The sequence below is a fragment of the Polypterus senegalus genome, chromosome 11 (assembly GCF_016835505.1).
Source record: "Polypterus senegalus isolate Bchr_013 chromosome 11, ASM1683550v1, whole genome shotgun sequence".
Taxonomy (NCBI): Eukaryota; Metazoa; Chordata; class Cladistia; order Polypteriformes; family Polypteridae; genus Polypterus; species Polypterus senegalus.
The window spans coordinates 16,846,463-16,868,329 of NC_053164.1; the positions used below are offsets into that span (position 1 = coordinate 16,846,463).

The 21,867-nt window shown below is 44.4% G+C and overlaps 1 protein-coding gene across 2 annotated transcripts in view; it reads right to left on the reverse strand.

The window, feature by feature from the left end:
- Nucleotides 1–317: 317 nt before the first annotated feature.
- LOC120538696 (glutaminyl-peptide cyclotransferase-like) overlaps nt 318–21,867 on the reverse strand; it is a 49,264-nt gene continuing 27,714 nt past the window's right edge. For both annotated transcript variants that reach the window (XM_039768094.1, XM_039768095.1), the window contains 4 exons: nt 13,665–13,826; nt 7,794–7,893; nt 3,573–3,689; nt 318–1,032 (listed from right to left, as the gene is read on the reverse strand). In XM_039768094.1, coding sequence (XP_039624028.1) covers nt 887–1,032; nt 3,573–3,689; nt 7,794–7,893; nt 13,665–13,826 — 525 coding nt within the window. In that variant the 3' untranslated portion in view covers nt 318–886. The remainder of the gene's footprint in view (nt 1,033–3,572; nt 3,690–7,793; nt 7,894–13,664; nt 13,827–21,867) is intronic.

Sequence of the window (21,867 nt, forward strand, 5' to 3'; positions counted from 1 at the left end):
GTGCCATCGCTCACAACCTTCTCTTTCTATTCACAACTGTCAAGGACAGCAGCCAGATGACTCCTGGCCAGGGTCTCACAAGCCTTCTGCGTCCAAATCCTATTATGTGAGATCATCTACTGTTAAATTCTACTCCGTACTTCTAAACTTTTCATTTTTATACTGTATTGAGGATTTGTTCTCTTCTGTATTGTATTGACCCCCTTTTTCGTTTTGATCCCCACTGCACACCCAACCTACCTCTAAAGGGGTCTCTCTTTGAACTTCCTTTCCGGAGGTTTCTTCCATTTTTTTCCCCTAATTTTTTGGCTGGGGGGCTGTCAAGAGGCAGGGCCTGTTAAAGCCCATCTCGGCACTTCTTGTGTGATTTTGGGCTACACATAAATAAACTGTATTGTCAGGAGATACACATGAAGATGACCCTCCTAAGATCACAAGAGAAGGAGAGATCGGGTTCTTCTGTAGCTGAAAGACTTGTTAATGGTCTTTTTGTTGTACTTTTTCTTTAATTTTCTGCCATTTAAGAAACGGGGTCACCAAAGTGGCACCCCAACTCATCAACTCATATCTGAGCAGTCTGCACACACGTATAATAAAAATTAAAGAACGGAGAGTCAAATTGTGACATTTTCTTGAATAATATGTAACCTATGATAGTAATCGACCATTCAGAGACGCCACACCGCCGTATCTTAATTAATAATAAATACTGTCATTAAATTATCATATTCAAATTTGCGCTTTTTTTTCAATTAAATGTAAATTTTCTCACAGATGCCCCCCAATGCCATTAATCTGTGGTGTTAAAGAAAGGAAAAACGAGTGCCAGAACGGGGCTGAGTTCTGAAGTGGAGGTCCAAAATTGGGCAAACTGTGGCGGGGAGGATCACAAGCCGAGGTACTCTGCTATGAAGACGGCCATGATGCGGGTGAGACTGTCCACGGTGGGGGCGTGTAGCCGCTCTTCAGTATCGTCCATTGTGTGCCAAACGGGCGGGAAGGGAGTGGAGATAAGATGGAGAACAGGCACTCCTGGGATGGGAGAACAAAGAAAAAAGAAAACAGAGTTACACGGAGGCAGCCATACAAAAAAAAAAAAAAAATGGGGTTAGGATACGTTAAACAAAATAAAAAATTAAAGGGGAAAAACGAGAAGAGAGAGGCAACATTGATCAAGACATAGAGAAGGAAGTGATTCACAAAAAGGTAGAAAACATTCATATAGTTTTACGGCTCTGGAGCAAAGTCTAGAGCAGGTGTCCCGCTCTGATCCCGGAGGGCTGCAGGTTTTCATTCTCACTCTTTTCCTAATCGGTTCTCAGTTTTCACTGCTAATGAACTCCTTTTCCCTTCATTTTACTAGCCCTGTTTTTCAGGATTCAGTCCTCTGAATTGATTAATTTCTTCATTAAATAAATGGCAGCCAAACAGAAATGAGATGTGAAACGAGCCAACAGAAGACCAGCTTAACTGGGGTTTCAAACTCCAACCACTTTCACTCCAACCAGTTTCTTAATCAGAAGCAGATTCTTGCTGGTAATTAAACCCGTTATTTAATCGCATGGCTTGTTGCTGCTCTCATTCTGCCACAGCAGACATTTCTAAAACTGTTGATTTTCTGGTTTTTTTTTTTACTAAGAATGCCATCAGTGACCTGAGAATCAGCCTTACCGAGTCCTTCACCTTTCTTTATTTTCAGATATTGTGTGATGGGCACAGGTGAGCTGCTCATGTGGCGGCTCGTTTTGTGTCTCTTTATTGTTTGGCTGCTAATTAAGGAAAAACTACTAAGGGACCCGACTCAAGTCAATTAAAAACACGGCAAAAAAGTTAATTAGCAGTTAAAACTGGTCACTGATGAAGAAGATGGTTAGAATGGTTCACAAAGCCTTTAATAATCTGCTCCATCTTATATATCAGAATGTCTGACACCTTACACTATAAATCATAACCTCAGATCTTCAAATGAGTGTCTGCTTAGAATTCCAAGAACAAAACTTAAAAGAAGTGGTGAGGCGGGCGGCCTTCTGCCGTTAGGCACCTAAAATCTGGAATAGCCTGCCAATAGGAATTCGCCAGGCTAATATGGTGGAGCACTTTAAAAAAACTGCTGAAAACACATTACTTTAACATGGCCTTCTCATAGCTTCACCTTCATTTAATCCTGATATTCTGTATATTCAATACATTATCGTAACTATTCATGGTGGCTCTATAATCCGTACTGACCCCTACTCTCCCTTCTGTTTCTTTTCCCGTGGTGGCCTGCACCTCCACTATCTAATGAAAACACTGTGATGTCCTACATTGATGGATTAAAAGCCAGAAGTCTACGTGACCATCATCATCATCAAGTCCTTCTAAGACAACCCTACAGAATACAAAGAGGACTGTTTCATTAATGTTAGGTAGAATGCCCAGAGGGGACTGGGTGGTCTCGTGGCCTCAGACCCCCTGCAGATTTTATTTTTTCTCTCCAGCCATCTGGAGTTTTTTTTTTTTTTCTGTCCACCCTGGCCATTGGACCTTACTCTTATTCTATGTTAGTTAGTGTTGTCTTATTCTAATTCTTACTTTGTCTTTTATTTCTCTTTTCTTCATCCTGTAAAGCACTTTGAGTGTATGAAAATGTGCTATAGAAATAAATGTTATTGTTGTGGTAGAATGAAAACCTCTGGCTACTGCAGCCCTCCAAGACCAGATTTCGACACCCCTGGTCTAGAGAATTGCCTCGATTTGAACCATGGATTGGTGCAGTGGGTAGCGCTGCTGCCTCGCAGTAAGGAGACCCATCTGGGTTCGCTTCCCGGGGTCCTGGAGTTTGCATGTTCTCCCCGTGTCTGCGTGGGTTCCTCCAACAGTCCAAAGACATGCAGGTTAGGTGCATTGGCGATCCGAAATTGTCTCCAGTGTGTGCCCTGCGGTGGGCTGGCGCCCTGCCCAGGGTTTGTTTCTGCCTTGCGCCCTTTGCTGGCTGGGATTGGTTCCAGCAGACCCCTAGCGGGTTGGAGAATGACTGAAACCACACGTGAATTCTGAAATTTTATTTTAATGTCAAATGATTCCTCACTTCATATAGGCCAAAAACAATTATGGAATAGAGAAAATGTAAAAGGCCACCCTTCAATACTTATGTCTAAGTGTTCATTTAGCTTTGTTAGGACTGTGGCGATGCCAAAAGGCAGAAACAGCAACCAGGAAATGGAGGAGCTGGGACGTAGTCAAAAAGCCAGAAATGGCTGGCATGATATGCGGTCAGGGAATCTGTCATCAGAGCTGAAAACATTAAACAAAAAGTGTATTCAAAAAGGGATATGGGTGAAAGAGGACAGATGACATGTTGGCTGTGTAAGCAAAGCCATCTTAGTAGAATGGCCGCTCCTGAAGCTCGACTAGTTCAAATGTTTCCCAACACTGTTACAAAAACCACAAAAGAACACACCTGAATAAACGAGATCAAACTGGACAAAGTACAGCACTCAACTCGGCTTCAGGATTTGTTCACCTCCTCGTACGCACTTCGTGCTTCACAGAAATAAAAGCCATGAGGTGCAAGCAGCCTGGCCACTCACCTTTCTTTAAAAAAGGCACATGGTCATCCTCAACAGGTCCCAGGTAGAAATCCTTGCGGAAGTAAGTCTGCTCAGAAGGGTGTGAAGACAGCAGGCCGAGCCTGTGGAGACGCTTCTCTAGAAAACAGACAGAGGGATCAGCCCTTCTCTTTGGATAATGAAGATCACATCTGTCACTTCAGAACAGCAATTATTAATTTGTACCTTGGTAGAACCTCATATGCCCGCTGGGTTTCATTTTGGAAAAAGAAAAAACTTAAATTATAGGGTGGGTGGCATGGTGGCACAGTGGTAGCGCTGCTGCCTCACAGTAAGGAGACCTGGGTTCGCTTCCCGGGTCCTCCCTGCGTGGAGTTTGCATGTTCTCCTCGTGTCTGCGTGGGTTTCCTCCTACAGTCCAAAGACTTGCAGGTTAGGTGCATTGGCGATCCTAAATTGTCTCTAATGTGTGGTTGGTGTGCGTGTCCTGCGGAGGGCTGGTGCCCTGCCTGGGGATTTGAAGTTGCCTTTTGCACTCTGTTGGCTGGGATTGGCTCCAGCAGAAATCGAGATATATGGAAAGGGTGGGTTACATAGCAACAACGTGTACTACAGGGAGGGTTAAATGGGTTTCCGTGTGGTGCGATTTCCCTGTGGAGAAAATACGGTAACATTAACACAATGGCGAGTTTTAGTGTGTGCTGGTGTGGAAAATATGCAACGTGTCACATTATTTTAATAATGCGCTGCACTCCTCCTCGGTGATGTGAACAAGAGACCTCAATCCAATTGATTTTACTGGGGTGCATCAGATTACATGCATTACTCAGCTGTCATAAAGAACACCGGTAAATACAGAACTGGAAATACTTAAGGGAGCACACAAATAAACCCTTAAAACAACTCCTTCAGTGAGTTTTGTGTTTTACAATCATGACATTTACTGTGAAACAATTTTCGTATCAGTTTTAAAAAAGTGTATGCCAATTGAAACATTAGAAGAGTCTGGATGAGAACAGGCCATTCAGCCCATCAAAGCTCACCAGTCGCTGTCCACTTCATTCTTTCCAAATAACATCAAGTTGAATTTTGAAGGTCCCTAAAGTCCTACTGTCTATCGCTTATTCCAAGTGTCTGTGGTTCTCTACATGAAGGAGAACTTCGTAACGTTTGTGTAAACCCTTAGCAAGTTTCCAACTGTGTCCCCGTGTTCTTGATGAACTCATTTTAAAGTCACCGTCTCAATCCACTGCACTAATTCCTTCCGTAATTCCTCCCTACGTGGAGTTTGCATGTTCTCCCTGTGTCTGCGTGGGTTTCCTCCCACAGTCCAAAGACATGCAGGTTAGGTGCATTGGTGATCCTAAATTGTCCCTAATGTGTGTGGAGGTATGTGTGTGCCCTGCAGTGGGCTGGCGCCCTGCCCGGGGATTTGTTTCTGCTTTGTGCCCTGTGTTGGCTGGGATTGGCTCCAGCAGACCACCGTGACCCTGTGTTCGGATTCAGCGGGTTGGAAAATGGAAGGATGGATGGATGGATGGCTGGGATTGGCTCCAGCAGACCCCCCCAGTGACCCTGTAGTTAGTATATAGCTGGTTGGACACTGACTGACTGACTGACTACACAATGGGAGGTCTGAAAATCGAAACTACTCTTTACAAGGAGGACTTAGGGGTCGTAGTGCTATCAACTTCCAGACTGTGTTCAGAAGCCAAGAGATGCTACTCTGCTGGGCCCTTGAGAAAGGCCCTTAACCTTCAATTGCTCCAGGGGCGCTGTACAATGGCTGACCCTGCGCTCTGACCGCAGGGGGTATGTGAAAAGATGCATTTCACTGCGTGTTATCCTCTATAACAATGTATGTGACAAATAATAATAATTCTTTATTTATTATTATTATTAAGAAGGCTAACAGATTGTCAGGTTATATAGCGCCTTGATGCGTGGAGTACAAGTCACAGGAGGTTCAGCTCTACCTTTATAACACACTGGTGAGGCCTCATCTGGAGTACTGGGTGCAGTTTGGATCACCAGGCTACAAAATGACACAGCGGCACAAGAAATAATCCAGACTAGGCTGAATGGACAACTGCACGGGATGAGTTAGGAGAGATTAACTCTTTGAGGACTGCATATTTAAAAAAAATTAAATATTCGTCATCTCTGGCACAGAGGCAGCTCGACAGCCAGCAGGAATGTGCCTAGCTGACTTTGCGTGGCTGGTGGGTAGTGGTGGCAGGTGCAGTGTGTCACAATCTGGTTTGTACCTAATGTCATCGTAAAGCATCGTAAGTGATTGTTAGGCATATCAGCTACACAAATGTGCTCAGCATCACGATCAACCGATGCCGGTGCCTCACTTTCATTTTCAATCTCGTCCTCCAGATCACTTGCAGCAACACTGAGAGCCTGACATGAGTATTTCACGTTGAGCATTCACTTTGGTCTCTCACCAGACGGCGATGCCATTACTCTTTACTACTCCTTCACGTGCAAGGAATTGAGGTCACATCAACAAAGTTAACTTTCCTTCTGGCAAAGAGAGTCAAACTCAAATGTAATGGCAAGTTTTCTCGTCTGTGGTGGGCTGGCGCCCTGCCTGGGGTTTGTTTCCTGCCTTGCGCTCTGTGTTGGCTGGGATTGGCTCCAGCAGACCCCCGTGACCCTGTAGTTAGGATACAGTGGGTTGGATAATTGATGAACGTAAGTTTTCTTGCCATTTACACCTGACTACCGCTGAATTTCGACAAAAGTCGACATCCGCCCAAAAAGAGTTAAAAGAGCTGAGCCTTTTCAGTTTAAGCAGAAGAACATTAAGAGGAGACCTGACTGAAGTGTTTAAAATTATGGAAGGAATCAGTCCAGTGGATCGAGACGACGACTTTAAAACGTGTTCAGCCCATATAACATAGCTGGTCTCACTACCGTCCTGTAGACCTTCCCTTTCACTCCTGCTGATACCCGTCTGTCACAAATCACTCCTGACACTCTTCTCCACCTACTCCACCCTGCCTGCACTCTCTTCTTCACTTCTCTTCCACAATCCCCGTTACCCTGTACTGTTGATCCCAAGTATTTAAACTCATCCACCTTCGTGAACTCTACTCCCTCATCCTCACCATTCCTCTGACCTCCCTCTCATTTACACACATGTATTCTGTTTTGTTCCTACTGACCTTCATTCCTCTCCTCTCTAGAGCAGATCTCCACCTCTCCAGGGTCTCCTCAACCTGCTCCCTACTCTCACTACAGATCACAATGTCATCAGCAAACATCACAGTCCACGGGGACTCCTGTCTAATCTCTACTTCCTGTCCATCACAATCTCTTTTGCAAAGTGAAACACTGAATTGTGCTGTGAATTTAATTTTACGCATATTATTTCACTCATCACTCCCTCTGTACACGTGACAACAATGACCCCCTAACCCTATAATATAATCATTAAAAATTCCATAGAGGTGTATGAAAATGATAAAGTATCTCGGTAGGCCTACCCTCTCACAACCTAACCTACATACGAGGGGGGAAACCTTAAAATTGCCACAATTGGTCAACGGCGCAGAAGTATGGTGTAGTTCTTGAAGATGTTACTAGGTATTGTATGCCCACAGTCTAGTTAATCAGTTGACAGAGCTGCGCGGAGTTGATCGAGTGTGTGTTTTTGGAATTTATTCTACAATCAAGTAGGTGACTTTGGTAATTTTTTTCTCTCTCTAAGCTACCATGGCAGATCACCAAGAGACAATGATGATGGTATTTTTTCGACCTTGATGGACGTCTTCATAAAGAAGTTAGACTGTCAATCGGCAACATTTCCCAGAACCACTGTGGCATCTATGGGAACACATCAGGAGAAAACATCCAGAGACGTGACACACCCAAAACTGGATTTTGCCCCATGATAACACACCTGCACACACCGTATTGTCAGCCAAAACCTGTGGTTTCTTTGCACCCCCATATTGCTCCTTGCGACTTCTTTTTGTCCTCAAAATTAAAATTAAAGACTCTTGGGAAGAAGATTCGGTACTGCAGAAGAAGTCCAGGAAAAAACGCTGGAGATCCAAAAGATAAATATAAGAATTGTTTTCCAAGGATGAGAGAAACGCTGAGACAAGTGGACTGCATCTCAAGGAGAGTGAAAGGCAACTGTGGTAATTTTTTATGATAAAAGTTTTTTTCTAAACAAGTTTGGGCATTTTTTGGACCACTCCCCCCGTAAAAAAAGCTGCCACTCACCCAGTGCCACCAGGCGGTCAAACCAGCGGCCCGTATTGTCAAAGTGATTGACGAAGAGTGGATCTGGAGAGCCAATCAGATCCAGTAACACAAACAAGTCCTGGTAAAAAAAAAAATTAAATAAATAAAAAAAAGAGTGAGAGGGCAACAGTAAGATAAAGCGTTAACTGGCAGCAGACATGTTTGTGCTGAGAGATTCACTCGAGGCAAACTCCCCTCTGCCTCCCCTCATCCTTCATGAAGCAGCTGCAGGACTTGAACTGACTTTGATTTGGGGGATTACAGAACAATCGTCTCAGCCAGTGGAACTAAAGGAGAACTTCCTTGACCTTCTGACTGCGAGGGAACCTCTTCCAGAGCAGCAGGCTCTCGTCCTTTCTCTCTCTCTCCAACAGGCTTGCTACATTCACAAATGCAGAGGTAACGGCACAATTTGTCTCTGTTGAGGAATTCACTTAGGATGGCACCACCACTCTCCTGCTTCAAGCTCAAGCCTGGGGCCTCAGGATTATGAAAGTCCATTTTCATGCTGTGCTCAAGTGCTGCTGTTGGACAGATACGATAAATATGAGTTTTCCGAATCAGACATTCAAGATAAAAGCCCTGTGAACTCGGAGCCACGAGTTCGACAACTCAGAGAAAACAAAGCCACCTGAATTCTGCGAGTTGTGAAATAACCCTGACCTTTCACCGAAGTCAGTCATCTTCCAACTTGCTATATCCTAACACAGGGTCACGGGAGTCTGCTGGAGCCAATCCCAACCAACACAGGGCGCAAGGCAGGAACAAATCCCCGGGCAGGGCACACACACACACACACAGACAATTTAGGATCGCCAATGCACCTAACTTGCATGTCTTTGGACTGTGGGAGGAAACCCACGCAGACACGGGGAGAACATGCAACCTCCACGTAGGGAGGAATTATGGAAGGAATCAGTCCAGTGCATCGAGACGGTGACTTTAAAACGAGTTCATCAAGAACACGGGGATACGTGGAATTATGGAAGGAATCAGGCCAGTGGATTGAGAAGGTGACTTTAAAATGAGTTCATCAAGAACACAGGGACACAGCTGGAAACTTGCTAAGGGTTTACACAAACATTATGAAGTTCTCCTTCATGTAGAGAACCACAGACACTTGGAATAAGCGATAGACAGTAGGACTTTAGGGACCTTCAAAATTCAACTTGATGTTATTTGGAAAGAATGAAGTGGACAGCGACTGGTGAGCTTTGATGGGCTGAATGGCCCATGGTTCTCATCCAGATTGTTCTAATGTTTCGATTGGCATACACTTTAAAACTGACAGAAAAATTGTTTCACAGTCAATGTCATGATTGCAAAACACAAAACTTACTAAAGGAGTTGTTTTAAGGATTTATTTGTGTGCTCACTTAAGGCGTATTTCCACTTCTGCATTTACCGGTGTTCTTTATGACAGCAGAGTAATGCATGTAATCTGATGCACCCCAGTAAAATCAATTGGATTGAGGTCTCTTGTTCACATTACCGAGGAGGAGTGCAGCACATTTTTAAAATAATGTGACATGTTTCATATTTTCCACACCAACACACACTAAAACTCGCCATTGTGTTTATGTTACCGTATTTTCTTCACAGGGAAATCGCACCACACGGAAGCCCATTTAACCCTCCCTGTAGTACACGTTGTTACTATGTAACCCACCCTTTCCATATATCTCGATTTCTGTGGAGGTGGTTGAAGATATTCACTCCCTAAAGGATAATTAGGATTGCGGTCACTAAGGTTATCATCATAATTGGCAGAGTTCAGGCTCACACTACCAAAACACATCTGGCAATGGAACAAAATGTCTACAACATGGCAGGAAACAAGTCTGGTGACTTTTGCTTTTTCTTTTTGCTAGAAGTCTTCATTGCAATACTTAATGACAAATGACTGACAGGCAGGCAGGCACATGTGGAAATTAAAGCATGTAAACACTTCCAGACAGGAAGCCAACACCATTCTTCTCGTGTCAATGGCATGAACCTCACTGGACCCGGGAAGTGAACCCAAGTCTCCTTACTACCCTTTTCACCAAAGTCAGTCATCTAAAATAAAAAAAAAGTTTAACAATTTTTGTATTTGAATTGCATTTGGCACAAAGTGAAACACACTTCATATGTTTTGTTTGCTTTTTATTTACTGTAAGAGCCAATCTTAGAAAGTTAATTCTTTTAAGTTAAACTCATATTAGTGTTTGCTTAACAAGGGGTGTCAAACCCGGCCTGGAGGGCCGCAGTGGCTACAGGTTTTCATTCTCACCCTTTTCCTAATCAGTGCCCAGTTCTCACTGCTAATTAACTTCTTTTCCCTTCATTTTATTAGCCCTGTTTTTAAGGATTCAGTCCTCTGACTTGATTATTTTCTTCATTAAATGGCAGCCAAACAGAAATGAGACGTGAAACGAGCCGACAGATGACCAGCTAAACTGGGGCTTCAAACTCCAACCAATTTCACTCCAATCACTTTCTTAATGAGAAGCCGATTCTCGCTGTTAATTAAGCCCGTTATTTAATTCCATGGCTTTGTTGCTGTCCTCATTCTGCCACACCAGACATTTCCAAAAGTATTGATTTTCTGTTTTTTCTCAGGGCTTGTTTATACTTTACGCTCAGAATGCATACGCGTATGCATTGTGGCTGCCATGCGTTCCCAGCGTTCATTTCACGTGTCCTCTGAGCAGATCCTCAGAAATTTACGCGACGCGTGCGCGAGTTACAGGACCAGCAAAAAGTCGGGGGGCGCAGTGTGATAAAAGTCACGATGTGACATCAGACTCTCTACATGTGACAGAAAACCGCTATGCGGATCCAACGGGATCGATGTGCATGCTTCGATGTGTGATGAATGGTTCGAAGTGGTGAAGCAACATGCCGACATACAGATGCATTCGTGGTGCTTTTATATTCAAGCGTCTCATATTCCCGATCGTAACGACAAGATGCATTTTAAAAGACTCACATCTGTGCCGATTTTTTTTTTCCTGGGGCTTCCTCCTGACCTGACGGCAGTAGATCGCCACACAGAACACATTAAATGTACGATAATCCAACTCTCTGCACATTTAGAATCCTTAGATTTATACTTGATATCATTTTCATGATTAAATGCATTAAAGTATGTAAAAAAGAGGGTGTCAGGAACCTCTGGAAATGCGCTAATTCGCAGGGTTTAGCTAACAGAAAGCCAAGTGCAGGAGTCACGGTCAGATGACTGGCGATATGAGATGACTGTTGAATTCCAGTATTTTATATTTATTTAACGTAAAAAAACAACTGAAACAATAAACAAACAAACATGCTGAAGATAAACCAATATGGCGGAAAGAAGAGTCTGTCATGAACAGGCAACCACTTCCGGTAGAGGGCGTGACGTCATTAAACTTTCTTACAGTATGTATGTTACGTTTTACAGATAAATTGTTCATTTTGTTTAAATAATGAATACTGTTAATAATTACACACATGGGGGTGACACGGTGGCAGAGAGGGTAGCGCTGCTGTCTCAGAGGGAGTCACGTCGTCGATATTCCCAGCCTGCAGTTTGCATGTTTTCCTGCTGGGTTTCCACCGTGTGCTCCAGTTTCCTTCCAAAGATGTGGAGATTTGGTGCCACTAAAATGACGTCAGTGTATGTGTGTGCTTGTAATAATAATAATGATAAATTTTATTTATATTGCACTTTATATTTTAGCAATCTCAAAGTGCTACAGAGTAAAAAATCAAAATAATAAAACAAGAAAATCTATGTATACTTTAACAAAATATCTTTCTAAAAAGTTTTAGATTCTGTTTAAAAACGTCAGTCGCCTGTGGGACTCTCAGGTAGTCAGGGAGGCCGTTCCACAGTCTCGGCGCCACAGATGAAAAAGTCCTGTCACCCATACTGCAGAGCTTAGTTCTAGGGACTTGGAGAGTGTTAGTGTGCACAGAGCGGAGGGTTCGTCAGGAGGTATGAGGGGTAAGGAGTTCCTGTAAGTAAAGGGGGGCATGTCCATAGATGCACTGATGGGTGAGGAGAACGACCTTGAACTCAATTCTGAGTGGGACAGGGAGCCAGTGAAGGGATTTCAGGATTGGGGTGATATGGTCATGCTTTCGCACCCTCATCAGGATCCTGGCAGCGCAATTCTGAATATACTGGAGTCTCTGAATACTCTTGCCAGGAATCCCGATGAGGAGCGCATTACAGTAATCCAGCCTGGAGGAGACAAAGGCATGGACGAGCTTCTCTGCATCTTCCAGGGTGAGAGTTGGTCGGAGTTTAGCGATATTCTTGAGGTGGTAGAAGGAAGACTTACAGAGGTGTTGGATGTGGGCGTCAAAGGTGAGTCGAGGGTCCATTTTAACACCCAAATTGGTGACAGAAGTAGAAAGAGGAACGTTTTGGCCAGCGAAAGTGATACTGGTGATGGTAGAAGAGCGGAGATGGTGTGATGTGCCAACTAAGATGGCTTCTGTTTTAGATCTGTTTAACTGAAGAAAATTGAGCCTCATCCACGCCTCTATCTCCTCTAGGCAGGTAGTCAATGTAGATACTGTATTGGCAGAGGAGCAGTAGAGGAGGTGGGGGTAGTCCTGAGGTAAAGCTGAGTGTCATCAGCATAGCAATGAAAAGATAAACCAGTCACCTTGCGATGAGCTGATGCCCAATTTTTGGATTGTTTGTGCCTCGTGTTTTTAAAACAAAGTCACTTTGTCTGTGGAATCGTTTCAATACGTCAAGCTTTTGGCCAGAATCCCATGATGCATACTAAAGCTGCTGAACTTTGGTCATTTTGGGTAACTGCAGTTACATTTTGTGGTGTATGGCCAGCCATTTATCTTGGCCAATACCCCAAAGCCGCCAAGTGGAGCCCTCCCTGCAGTATGGAGGTTCCCCGAAGACCAGCAGGGCATCATGGACATTGCAATTTTTATACACAGCCCTGCTGGATGCCATGGGGGCCACTAGGTGACGCTGCAGGGAGGAACAGCGGATATTTACCCAACGCCCCGTAAGTACGCCCGATTCACATGGACAAGGGGAATAACGTGCTTCTGGGGTGAAGAAAAGGACTTTTTATCTGACCCGGAAATGATAAAGGATCACATGGACTGGGGATTGAAACACTTCCGGGTCAGGGAATATAAAAGGACTCTGGGCGCTCCCAGACAGTGAGCTGAGCTGGGTGGTAGGAGGGCAACGCGTCTGGGAGCTGGTGGAGAGTATTATTGTGATCATTATTATTGTATTGTATGAGTATTGTGGAGGGCAGGGTGCTTTGTGCACTGTACTGTGAAAATAAAGTCAATTATTGGCCTTTTATTTGGTGTCTGGAGTCTTGGACAGGGGTTCAAGGGGGCGATAGCGGCCCCCATTTGTCACAGTTTACTTTAATAGCATTTGGGTTTTTTTTTTTTGCAGACCTAGTAACAAATCAACAGCGACCTCACATTTCTCAGAAAAGTTCAGGAGGAAATTCATATGAGTAATGAGAAGTGGGAAGGTGAAATCTCACAAGTTACATCTTCCAAAACTCAGATAGCACATTAACACAGCATCAGTCGTCAGATCCTGAGAAGAACTCCCATAGATTTGCTTACTGAGATGATTGTTCTGTAATACCAAGGCTCAGAGTTTGAGTCCTGCTCCCGAGGGAAGGTGGGTGGGTGTCACTCTCAGCAAACACCACAGCAGATGTGCCACACAGGGACCGATTTTAAAAGCATCTAGGCAGGGATGGGAGACAAGACCCCGTGAAAGCAGTCATGCCTTTATGTGTGTGTGTGTGTGTGTGTGTGTGTGTGAGTGAGAGAGAGAGTGAGATAGTCGGTGGCTCGCTCTATCAGCAGACTTACAATGCTGTCCAGTAGGGTAGTGTCTACAGCCCCACTGGGGTGTTTCGTCTTTGCCATTCTTCCTGCCAGATGTCGAGAGCCATACAAGGAGTCTGTGGGGGTCCAGTCATTGAAGGCCTCTTCACCATCAAAAAACACCAGTTGCAGTGTCAATGGCAACTTCTGGAAAAGACAAGACAAGAAGAAACGCTTACAACACCCACTCTTTGTGCCTCAGGCTAAACCCAAGACCCCAGCTCACAAACTCCAGAACACAATTAGTCACGCGAGTATTTTATAAATTACTACTGTGGAATTTCACACATTCACATGAAGGACCCACATAATCTAAATCTTCACAGCTGGAGCCTATCTTTGCAGCTCTAGGCACGCAGCAGGAACAGTCTCGCCCAACTGGATGCCAGTCGACTGCACGGCGCTCTCAACCCCACCAGCTCACTGTCCACCCATCCATTTTCTAACATTACAAAGTCGTTTGCTATGTTCAAATTAACTTTGGTCTGTAAATATCTTCTCACATTTCTCTTTTTAGTCAGTCAGTCAGTCAGTCATTTTCCAACCTGCCATATCCTAAGGCAGGGTCATGGGGGTCTGTTGGAGCCAATCCCAGCCAGCACAGGGCGCAAGGCAGGAAACAAACGCTGGGTAGGGCGCCAGCCCACCGCAATTTCTCTTTTTATGATTAACTTATCTATCAGCTGTGTATACGTACACATTCTTTTCTGTTCATACTGTCTATTGACCACTGTACAGTGAAAGAGGGACCTTTGCCCTGAAGAAAGGACCTTTGCCCAAGTATACGTCGGCAATACAAGAGATCTGGAACGACTTCATTGCAGGATGCCGACTTGAGGTCCAACCTGCTACCTTGGATAAGGCTGAAATGATGTTATGAGTTATGCTAGTTTTTGACATTTTGTGGACACAGTTTTTTTTTTTGTTTGTTAAATAAATCAATCAGGGCGGCACGGTGGCGCCCCATGGGTAGCACTGCTGCCTCACAGTTAGGAGACCCGGGTTCACTTCCCTGGTCCTCCCTGTGTGGAGTTTGCATGTTCTCCCCAGGTCTGTTTGGGTTTCCTCCCATAGTCCAAAGACATGCAGGTTGGGTGCATTGGCGATCCTAAATTGTCCCTGGTGTGTGTGTGTGCCCTGCGGTGGGCTGGCGCCCTGCCCGGGGTTTGTCTTCTGCCTTGCCCTGAGTTGGCTGGGATTGGCTCCAGCAGACCCCCGTGACCCTGTAGTTAGGATATAGCGGGTTGGATAATGGATGGGTGGATGGATAAATCAATCATCTATATATATATATAATTCACTAAGGCAAGACGACTATGGAAAGCACGCCGGAGGGGGCGTGGATTCACTAAGCCGCCGACAAGCGAGACACCTATGGCGCATGCAGGAAGGAGCCACGCCCACCAATTCCAAGACCATTGGATACGACGACAACTCGCAGGGCCACGCCCACCAACTTGGACGCGACAACACAGAAAAAATGGCGTCATTTATGTTCGTCTGTCGTAGAGGCCACATGCAGTGCTGGTCAGGTTAATGTCAAGTACCTCCGAGCTACGTTGACTGTTCATAGAAGCATGTTTCTCGCGGAGGTGAACGCCATATGCAGCGTGTGAAACGGATTGCGAGGGGTATCCCATGGGATCCTTTAAAACAATCCTTTAAAACTGAGGTTAAAGCACAATGAATTAAGCAGTCTTTAAAAACCAATAAGCCCTGTGCCTCTGTTTCATTACAGTCTCACCTACTTCTCCAATACAGGCCCTGCAACAGTCGAGACGCTCTGTCAGCAGCTCTGTCAGCAGCTGACCTTCTCTGTGCCTGACCGGTTCACACAGAGTCAGCGCAAGAGAAAGCCGCGCCAGAGACAGACAGAGGCACACACACAGGCAGCTGGTGGGCGGCTCTCCGTGAGATTCTTGCGAGCGGGCACATGACCAGGCGGTGTGTATGCTTCGAGTGCGAGGGTGGACGCGACAGGACCATCTAGGAAAAATCATGTCGCGGATGTGATTCGCTGTATGCAGTGTGTAAAACAGTTTGTTTGTCGCAGAATCGCTGTATGCGGTGTGTAGCCTACAACAGTTTGCGAGGGGTGTCCCTGTGTCTTTCCAGAAGTGTTCAACCATCAATAAATAATTATGCAGCGTTTGTTATGCCGCGGGTTCACTATTGTCTTGTATTTTGTATTTTGCTCTCTCCGGAGTTCCATCTTTTCATTCACTTACTGTTGTATTCTCACACCAACCCGTTTTAGACAACCGTGTCTTTCCAGAAGTGTTTACCATTCAATAAATAATTATCGAGCGTGTGTCTAGGCGTGGGTAAGCCGTTGAACCCCATTCGGGCTGCAAACCGTGGAATTCCCACTAAGTGTGACTCATACGCTCCCACTGTTTTCGTCCCTACCCTTTGTACACACCCCCCTCCCACACGTTGACTGTTGATAGAGGCATGTTTCTCGCGAAGGTGAATCGTCATATGCAGCGTGTAAAACTGTTTGCGAGGGGTATCCCATGGGATCCTTAAAACATTCCTTTACAACTCATGTTAAAACACAATGAAGTGACCAGTCTTTAAAAAACGAGTTTTCGGTTACGGCGCACGAGCGCGTGACCATAGCAAACCGTTTTACACGCTACATACAGCAATTCGCATCCACGACACACGACCGCATGCAGCATAGAAAAGTGTTTTACATGCTACATACAGCAATTTGCACCCGCGACAAACATGCGTCTTCTTAGATGCTCCTGCACTTTGTACACACCCACCTTGCTACCTGTGCCTCTGTTTCATTACCGTCTCACCTGCTTCACCAATGCAGGCCCTGCAACAGTCAAGACCGCTCTCTCAGCAGCTGAACTTCTCTGTGCCCGACCGGTTCACACAGAGGCACCACACGACGCGGCAGGACTATCTAAGAAGAGGCATGTTTGTCGCGGATATGAATCGTTGTATGCAGCGTGTGAAACAGTTTCCGAGGGGTTTCCCATGGTCTTAGACGCATCGAAGAAAAACTATGTCGCAGCTGTGAATCACTGAATGCAGTGTGTAAAACACTTTGTTTGTCGCAGATGTGAATCGTTGTATGCGTCGTGTAGAGCAGTTTGCGAGGGGTATTCCATTGTCTTACAGTTGGTGGGCGAGTCTCTGTTAGTTGCTCTTGCGAGCGAGCACATGACCACGCAGTGTGTGTGCTTCGAGAGCGTGGGTGGACGCGACAGCACCATCTAAGAAGATTCACATTTGTCGCGGATGTGAATCGCTGTGTACAATGCTGTATTGTATGTTACCCTCTCCAGAGTTATATCTTTTTATTCACCTACAGACGTATACACAATGAAGTAAGCAGTCTTTAAAAAGCGAGTTTCCGGTTACGGCGCACGAGTGCGTGACCATATCAAACTGTTTTACACGCTACATACAGCAATTCGCATCCACGACAAACATGCGTCTTCTTAGATGCTCCTGCACTTTGTACACACCCCCCCTCCCACCTCGCTACTACCGTGGTCGGGTGTCTTGGTGGATTATATATAGAAAGGCAGCCAAAACCGCACAGAGCAATGAAAAGTCTAAGCGAGTCACAGGTGCATCTGGACTGTACAAAGACAATGAGCGGGCAGTGCATACTGGACGAAAAATCAGCAGACTAGCATGATGGAGGGAGCGGGGTGGATGTCCTTCTCCTCTCTTCCCGTTCCACCCTCCGCGCCTGAGCGCCACACGGACGATTGTGTGTTGGTTTGTTCCGTGCATTGTTACAATTTTGCTTTTCTTGCTGATTTATTACATTACCAATTTTTCAAATGTTAATTTTCTCCCTGTGCTTAAAAAACCATTAAAAAAACGGCCTGATTATGCTGCGTATGGGTTGGCTAGTATAATAGATTCTTGTAAACCCCTTGATGACCTATACTTGTAGGCGCACTGGCACACGGACACTTTATTTAGAAACTAAATATATTCAATTTAGTTACTTACAGAAATAAAGACAAAATAGTAAAAAATATAGATTTTTTTATTTCTCATTAAGTCTATTAGGATAATAAAAGTCCTGCGCATCCATCCAAAATCTCTCTTTTTTTAATCTGAGAGTCTTGGTCCAGTAACAGTAACCAAACATGTGCGGAGAATGATTACGTTTGTTCAAAATGTTTATTATAAGGCAGCATCCTTGGCCTGATTTTCCATTAACCTCAGACGTGCCCTTGATGATTTCTTTGTTTTCCCAACATATATCATGCTACAAGCTGTACACTGAATACCGTAAATACAAGAAATTGAAAAGTCTGGTGTACGTTCAAAAAAACTTGTTACAGTGATCCCCGCCTATCGCTGAAGTCACGTTCCAGACCCATCAGCGATAAGTGAAAATCTGTGATACAGAAAGACCATATAAACAAACATTTTTTAGTAGTTTAAGCCTTAAATGACCCCTACCACACACTTTAAACACACGTAAACTTATTAAAACACACTTTGTAAACACATGTGATATGTGGATGTCAGGCTAAGGATATGAGTAACAGTATAATAATAATGTAGCGTACCATCGATTCATTCAAGCCGTAATGGCGAGCGGCGTCCGCGTAACGCTTTCCTTCCCTTCTTAGAAGGCAGAGTTGTGGCTCTGAGGCTAAGGATCTGCACTAGCAATCAGAAGGTTGCCGGTTCGAATCCTGTAAATGCCAATAGGGACTCTGCTCTGTTGGGCCCTTGAGCAAGGCCCTTAACCTGCAATTGCTGAGCGCTTTAAGTAGTGAGAAAAGCGCTATATACATGCAAAGAATTATTATTTTAAGATGCGGGATGCTTAGGAGCCATCGCAGGGCTTAAAAGAAAACAAAAAGTTCACAAAAAGTTTGCTTACATCAATCAGACCACAAGCAAGTTATGCGATACGCAGAGAACTGAGATGCGTTGCGGACCCACACTCGCTGTTCTTGCAAGATTAAATCACGTTAGCAGCAGCCAATCAGAGCCCAAGAAAATGAAAATCCCACTCTGATTGGTTGAGTTTCCTCTTTCAGGCAATAATGGGCCTCGTAAGAAATCGTGTAACGCAAAACTCTTTGTCTACCATAGTGACTGCTGAAAACTGTATGCTTTGTTATGAATTGGCTGAAAAGTAAACTGCAGGTAGGATGTACTTATTGAATTTGTCCGCGATATAGCGGGGGTGTGATAGCTGAACAGCGATACAGCAGGGGATCACTTTATACTTGTTTTTAATGTACAAAAGGGGTAATGCCACCCAAGCACATTAACTTTTTAACCGTACAAGATGTATGCACTAAAATATCTTTCAAATGTTTACGATATGTAATAACTCTGTACGATTGTAAAGATTCAAAAGACTGTCGAACCTAAAAGAAATGATTGCGAATAACTTGTTCAATGTATTGTGCCTGGGAGGAAAATGTAATAACCAAAGGTAAGAGATTTCAGTTTTCTATCACAGTAATTTGGGAAGCAACAAGTGACACGTCTATTAAAGAAGGGGATCTGACCAGTCGATCGTGACCTTCCTTTTGTCTTTCATGCCTGTGCTGTAAATAATTATATGAATCCCTGTTTGGCAAAATTGGATTAACATCATTTTTATCAGAGTCGAAGATTAAATTCTCAATCCCACAAATGCGTACCCCATCTAAATGATTAATATTAGGGACCTGCCACAGATGTCGTAACTCCTCCATATTGTAATCAAATACAGAAACACACATTTTAAGGATTAAGCACCAGATAACATAAATTAGGATTAGATGTGTGTTTGATGGTGGCGCAGTGGGTAGTGCTGCTACCTCGCAGTAAGGAGACCCGTCTGGGTTCGCTTCCTGGGTCCTCCCTGCGTGGACTTTGCATGTTCTCCTCGTGTCTGCGTGGGTTTCCTCCCACAGTCCGAAGACATGCAGGTTAGGTGCATTGGCGATCCTAAATTGTCCCCAGTGTGTGTGCCCTGTGGTGGGTTGGCACCCTGCGCTGGCTGGGACTGGCTCCATCAGACCCCCGTGACCCTGTGTTAGGATATAGCGGGTTGGATGATGACTGACTGCATGTCTGGGGTCGATATCACTTTGACAGTTGATCATTTGCCCTCTGTGGTGCTTACCCAATGGTACATGCATGCAGCTTAAACCAGAAAGTTACCAGTTCAGTTCCTCATAGGCTTGTTATTGTCACAAGTACAACACAGCCTACGTGTCGTTTCTAGTCAAGTTCTAATTTCAAGTTTTGTTTATCGAGAATGGACACCATTTCTGATAGAATGGAATTCTTTAGAGGCCAACGCTGGACCACAGCAAACACGATGAAAACATCAAAATGCTCATGTGACTTGTGTTGCCTAATCCACACATCAAGTCATCCAGTTGTATGGGTAAAATGCAGGTTTATTTTTCTTTTTTTTAAAACATTGTTCAATAAATAATTATGAAAACAATCAGAGCAGTGTACTCAGAGGAAATGCATTCACATGAGATTGAGCTTTTGAATTGAAGACCCATCTCTTCCTCTCATTCCTTGGTCAAGACTCCCGTCTATTCTCCGGGAGTTTAAAATGTTTTTCAGGCATTGCCACAAATCACATTGAGTAAGTAACATATACAAAAATATACATCAATTTTTTTGGGTGGAATATTCCTTCAAATGGCATTTCACAGTTTCTTACAAATGATTCATAAGGTTCTGGTGACCTAGAAATTCATGGCATACACAGAATGTCTTTGTTGACTTCCACTGCTTGCCAATAAGTATCTCTGTTCTTACTTCAAATACTTTACTAATCAGTGGCATATTTATTTTTTTATCATGCTGACTCCTTAAGAACTAAAGAATCTGCTGTGCAAACCTTGTGTAAATACCACAGGAAATTCTCCTTTACACGTCCATGCCCAGCTCTGCTTTCTCTTTCTCAAGCCTGCTCCCCCGTGGGTGTGCGCCGATTTGCTTTCCAACTTCACAAGCCCACCCACGCTTACTCACTTGTCTCCTTCACCCTTTACAAAAATGCCTGAAATGGTTTGCTTATCACTTTCACAAGGCTACCTGGGCCGATTTGCTTTTCCCTTCACAAGCACACATACGCTTGCCAGCACCGAATCGCTTTCCCCTACACATGCCCACAAAAGTCCGTTGGCGCCGATTCTCTGCCCTCTTCACAGCCTGCCTGCTCCTGCATGCACCGAATCGATTTCACCTTCACAAGCCCACATGAGCTTACTTCATGCATTTGTTTAACTACATGAGGTGTGTACCAACAGAAGGTCTTATGAGGTGCGACAATGAAGTGCCTCAGACTTGAGATGGACGCCAATTTTAAGTCTGGAAACATTTGGGGGGGAAAAAGGTGCATCGTAAATTAGAAGGAATAGAGTATATAACCTTTAAAATAAAAATGTTATTACCACCCCACTTCTCCTGGAGTCAGTAGGTGCTTCTACTTCTACTTGCACAAATGTGGATGTGCGCCCTGTAATGGGGCAGACTCCATGTACTGGCACCTGATCAACGCCCACTGATGTTGGGATAGGCTCTGGTCATTTGTTCCTCTCTGTATTGTACTAAAGAGGTTTGACAATGTAAAGATAGATGATAAGTTTGTAAATTCTTCTTCTTTCGGTTGCTCCCATTAGGGGTTGCCACAGCCGATCATCTTCTTCCATATCACCCTGTCCTCCCCATCTTGCTCTGTCACCCCCATCACCTTCATGTCCTCTCTCACCACATCCATAAACCTTCTCTTAGGCCTTTCTCTTTACCTCTTGCCTGGCAGCTCTATCCTTAGCATAGGGATTAATGAATCCCACATAAATTTGAAAACTTGATTAAGTCAAATTAGGGGTGGGCGATCTTTCCAAAAAATAATATCACAATGCTTTTAACACAAAATCGCAATCCACAATCTGAATTGCAATGTGGCATACACGTAAGAGAATATCTGGACTCAAACTCATCAAGACCTAAGTAACACTTTATTTTAAATATCAAACAAAGTTGAATTCAATTGTTCTCTCGTTCGCTAGCTAAGCAGAGTTAAGGCACACACCCTGAAGCTGGAGAGTGAGTGAGGAAGGCCCCTCCCCTCGGCCCGCTGCATGTTTCTCGGATTCGTGCAAATACATTGGTACCGCAAGTGAACTCTGATACAGAGTGAAATGACGGAAGTCGCAAAATCAACCAG